Here is a 5,000-nt window from a genome sequence, read left to right on the forward strand (position 1 = left end):
GGAGCGTGGGGAGGGAGTGAGGGGAGAGGGGAGGAGTGTAGGGGGAGTGTGGTGGGGCCCACTCACCTGCGTCACACCTGACCTGGCTGAGGTGGTGGTCCCAGTTCAGGCCGGAGTCACAGGTGATGCGGGGCGGTCCGTGCAAGGCCATGTGTGGGGGGCAGGAGAGAGTGACTTGCTGCCCGATGCTGTAGCTGGGCTGGCTGGGACTGGCACTCACCCCGGGCCCCAGCTCTGGTGGGCCACACACCGTCCCTGTCACCAGAGGGGAAGTGTCAGTGTGGGGCCCAGCGCAATCACACACCAACCATGTTCACCAACGATAGCAGCAGAACCAGGCCATTCGGCCCATCAAGTCTACTCTGCCATCCAATCATGGCTGATCTATCTCTCCCTCCTAATCCCATTCTCCTGCCTTCTCCCCATAACCCCTGACACCCGCACTAATCAAGAATCTATCTGTCTCTGCCATAAAAATATCCATTGACTTGTGGCCTCCACAGCCTTCTGTGGCAAAGAATTCCACAGATTCACCACCCTCTGACTAAAGAAATTCCTCCTCATCTCCTTCCTAAAGGAACGTTCTTTTATTCTGAAGTTATGGCCTCTGATCCTAGACTCTCCCACTAGTGGAACCATCCTCTCCACAACCACTCTATCCAGGCCTTTCACTATTCGGTAGGTTTCCATGAAGTGCCCCCTCATCCTTCTAAACTCCAGTGCGTACAAGCCCAGTGCCGTCAAACGCTCCTCGTATGTTAACCCACTCATTCCTGGTTCCCACCTGCCCTTTTGTCCCACCCACTGCCCTTGAGTTTGAACTGATTGTATCCATGTTCTCGAGAGATGCTGCCTGACCCGCTGAGTTACTCCAGCACTCTGTGAAACATCACCTATCCATGTTCTCCACAGATGTTGCCTGACCCGCTGAGTTACTCCAGCACTCTGTGAAACGTCACCTATCCATGTTCTCCACAGATGCTGCCTGACCCACTGAGTTACCCCAGCACTCTGGGCCTATCTTCTGCCTGAATGAGTGTTCCCCTAGGAGGCAGGGAGAAGGTTGCCATTTTCAGGAAGTTGTAAATGTGACCTCAACACCCTTCACTCAGTACAGTAATGTTCTAAAGGGTCCCGTCCCTTTACTAATACACAGTATTAGTGAGACCACATTTGGAATATTGTGTACAGTTCTGGGGTCCATACTTAAGAAAGGATGTACTAGCCCTGGAGGCAGTGCAGCGAAGGTTTACAAGATTAATTCCTGCAATGAGGGGATTGACATATGAGGAAAGGTTAAGTAGGCTGGAACTCTACTCTTTGGAGTTTAGAAGAATGAGAGGCGATCTCATTGAAACATATAAGATCGTGAGGGGCCTTGATCGGGTGGATGCACCGAGGATGTTCCCAATGATCGGGGAAACTAGAACTAGGGGACATAGTTGCAGAATAAGGGGGGGCTCTTTTAAAACTGAGATGAGGAAGAACTTCTTCACCCAGAGGGTGGTTAATTTATGGAATTCACTGCCCCAGGGAGCAGTGGAAGCAGAAACTTTAAATATATTTAAGACTAAAATAGATGGTTTTTTAGCTGCCAAGGGGATAAGGGGCTACGGGGAGAGGGCAGGGATATGGACCTAGGTATGGTTAGTATAGTAAGACCTGAGTGATCTCCTGGACAAGTGTCGATCGCCTAGATTGGGGTCGGAGAGGAATTTCCCGGATTTTTTTCCCGAATTGGACCTGGGTTTTTATCCGGTTTTTTGCCTCCCCCAGGAGATCACGAGGTTCTTGGGGTGGAGAGGAGTGATAGCGGTATAAAGGGGAGGGTAGTGTCTTGTGTTCTGTGTCTTGTGTCTACTGTTTGTGGGTAAGTGTGTCTGTTTAGTGTTCAGCCATGAGCGAATGGCGGTGCGGGCTCGATGGACCTGGTGGTCTGCTCTCGCACCTACTTTCTATGTTTCTATGTTTCTATGTCCCGTCTTTAACTTCCCTCTGATTTCGGACCTTCCAAAGTGCAAAACCTCACACTTGCTCATAGAAACATAGACAATACTGTAGCTACAGGAGGAGGCCATTCAGCCCTTCAAGCCAGCACCACCATTCAATGTGATCATGGCTGATCATCCACAATCAGTACCCCGTTCCTGCTTTCTCCCCATACCCCTTGATTCCTTTAGCCCTAAGAGCTCTATCTAACTCTCTGTTGAATACATCAAGTGAACCGCCCTCCACTGCCCTCTGAGGCAGAGAATTCCACAGGTTCACAACTCTCTGGGTGAAAAAGTGTTTCCTCATCTCAGTCCTAAATGGCCGATCCCTTATTCTTAAACTGTGACCCCTGGACTCCCCCAACATCGGGAACATTTTTCCTGCATCTAGCCTGTCCAATACTTTAAGAATTTTAGATGTTTCTATAAGAATCCCTCTCATCCTTCTAAATTCCAGCGAATACAAGCCCAGTCGACCCATTCTTTCATCATAGGACAGTCCCGCCATCCCGGGAATTAACCTGGTGAACAGAATAAATGCCCTTGCGTTAATATCACAAACGGTCTGTCGTGGACCAACTGTATTGATGCAATGGGACAGAAGGGCATGTTAATGTTTAGGTTTATGCAACATTGGAGCGACAGCCCAGAAGCCGTAACAACGTCTCTACTTCCTGAGGAGATTGAGGAAGTTCCCCGTGTCTCGAGCGCCTCTTACAAACATCTACAGTTGCCCCGTAGAGAGCACACTGTCGGGTTACATCACAGCTTGGTTTGGGAACAGCTCTGTCCAAGACTGCAAGAAATCACACAGAGTTGTAGATGTAGCCCAGTCCATCACACAGACCACACTCCCCACCATTGTAGATGTAGCCCAGTCCATCACACAGACCACACTCCCCACCATTGTAGATGTAGCCCAGTCCATCACACAGTCCACACTCCCCACCATTGTAGATGTAGCCCAGTCCATCACACAGACCACACTCCCCACCATTGTAGATGTAGCCCAGTCCATCACACAGACCACACTCCCCACCATTGTAGATGTAGCCCAGTCCATCACACAGACCACACTCCCCACCATTGTAGATGTAGCCCAGTCCATCACACAGTCCACACTCCCCACCATCGACTCCATCTACACTTCACGCTGCCTCGGGAAAGCAGCCAACATAATCAAAGACTTGTCCCTGTCCCACCCCGGTCATTCCTTCTTCTCCCCACTCCCGTCCGGCAGAAGGTACAGAAGCTTGAAAGCGCGCACCACCAGACTCAGGAACAGCTTCTTCCCCTCTGTTATCAGGCTTCTGAACGGTCCTTCCATAAGCTAGGGTGCTGTCCGATTCACCTCTACCCCATTGCGGACATTGGACTTTGTCTCTGGAACTGATGCGCTACAATGCTGAGAACTATATTCTGTACTCTGTATCTGCCCCTTTGCTCCACCTATTGGACTGGAGTTTGGCGATTGTATTTATGATAATGATAGATACAAAATGCTGGAGTAACTCAGCGGGCCAGGCAGCATCTCTGGATAGTGGGAGCGGGTGACGTTTCGGGTCGAGACCCTTCCTCAGAGTGAGTTAGGGGAGAGGGAGACACAGAGACATGGAAGGGGAAGGTGTGAAAACGACAGATGAAAGGAGACGAGGATCAAGGAAAATGTAGAACGGTTCATTGTTGGCTGACGGGAAGTTGACAACGAGGTGTACAAACAGCAAAATTAATCAGGAGGACAGTTCGAGAACTAGGGTGGGGGAGGGAGGGATGGAGAGAGAGGGAAAGCAAGGGTTACTTGAAGTTAGAGAAGTCAATGTTCATACCGCTGGGGTGTAAACTGCCCAAGCGAAATATGAGGTGCTGTTCCTCCAATTTGCGCTGGGCCTCACTCGGACAGTGGTGGAGGCCCAGGACAGAAAGGTCAGTGTGGGACTGTTTTTCATTTGATCGGAGCGCATGCACAAGAAACTTGGTGCAGGTGACATTAATAAATCTAAACCTAAGATCAATTAGAGATGCAAAAGCAACTGGGTTGGCTTTGTGGGTGACCAGAATCTCTCCATTGTTGACTGGGATTTGCTCAGTGCCAGAGTCTCAGACAGGGCATAATTTGTGAGGTTTATCCAAGAAGGTTCTTTGAAACAGTATGTGCATAGTCTAACTTGTGGAGGGACCTTGTGTTGGTGAACGAACCTGGCCAGGTGACCAGTGTTTCAGTGCAAGAGCAGTTTGTCAACAGTGATCACAATTCCAAATAGACACAGAGTGCTGGAGTAACTCAGCGGGTCAGGCAGCATCTGTGGAGAACATGGATAGGTGACATTTCAGAGTGCTGAAGGAACTCAGCGGGTCAGGCAGCATCTCTGGAGAGAAGGAATAGGTAACATTTCAAGTCGAGACCCTTCTTCAGACCGACCCGAAACGTCACCTATCCATGTTCTCCAGAGATGCTCCCTGACCCGCTGAGTTACTCCAGCTTTTTGTGTCCATCTTCAGTTTAAAGCAGCATCTGCAGTTCCTTGTTCCACACTCACTCAGGCAGCGGAGGCTGGTGACTTCCCACCGGAGATCGTCTCCGCACCGCACAGTGCCGTCGCCCCCGGACAGGTAGTATCCGACATCACACCTGTAGATAGCGTGGGTCCCCGCAGCAAACTGCTGCTGCAATCCCTGCATTAACAACACAAATCCCACCGTCAGGAACACCGGCACAGCCACCAATCCCACCCAACTGTGGCGCAGCGGCAGAGTTGCTGCCTTGCAGCGCCGGAGACCCGGGTTCCAGCCCGACTATGGATGCTGTCTGTACGGAGTTTGTACGTTCACCCCGTGACCTGCGTGGGTTTTCCCTGGGATCTTCGGTTTCCTCCCACACTCCAAAGCTGTACAGGTTTGTAGGTTAATTGGCTCGGTATGAATGTAAAATTGTCCCAAGTGTGTGTGGGACAGTGTTAATGTGCGGGGATCGCTGGTCGGCGCGGACTCAGTGGCCGAAGGGCCTGTTTC

At 50.7% G+C, this 5,000-nt stretch overlaps 1 protein-coding gene across 1 annotated transcript in view; it reads right to left on the minus strand.

The window, feature by feature from the left end:
* The window catches only part of LOC129693735 (complement component C7-like), a 16,834-nt gene that overhangs the window by 2,575 nt on the left and 9,259 nt on the right, over positions 1 to 5,000 (minus strand). Inside the window, exons 8-9 of the mRNA XM_055630510.1 lie at positions 4,529 to 4,664; positions 67 to 255 (exon numbers count right to left, since the gene is read on the minus strand). Of these exons, the coding sequence (XP_055486485.1) occupies positions 67 to 255; positions 4,529 to 4,664 (325 nt within the window). The remainder of the gene's footprint in view (positions 1 to 66; positions 256 to 4,528; positions 4,665 to 5,000) is intronic.

This window comes from Leucoraja erinacea, chromosome 3 (genome assembly GCF_028641065.1).
Source record: "Leucoraja erinacea ecotype New England chromosome 3, Leri_hhj_1, whole genome shotgun sequence".
Taxonomy (NCBI): Eukaryota; Metazoa; Chordata; class Chondrichthyes; order Rajiformes; family Rajidae; genus Leucoraja; species Leucoraja erinaceus.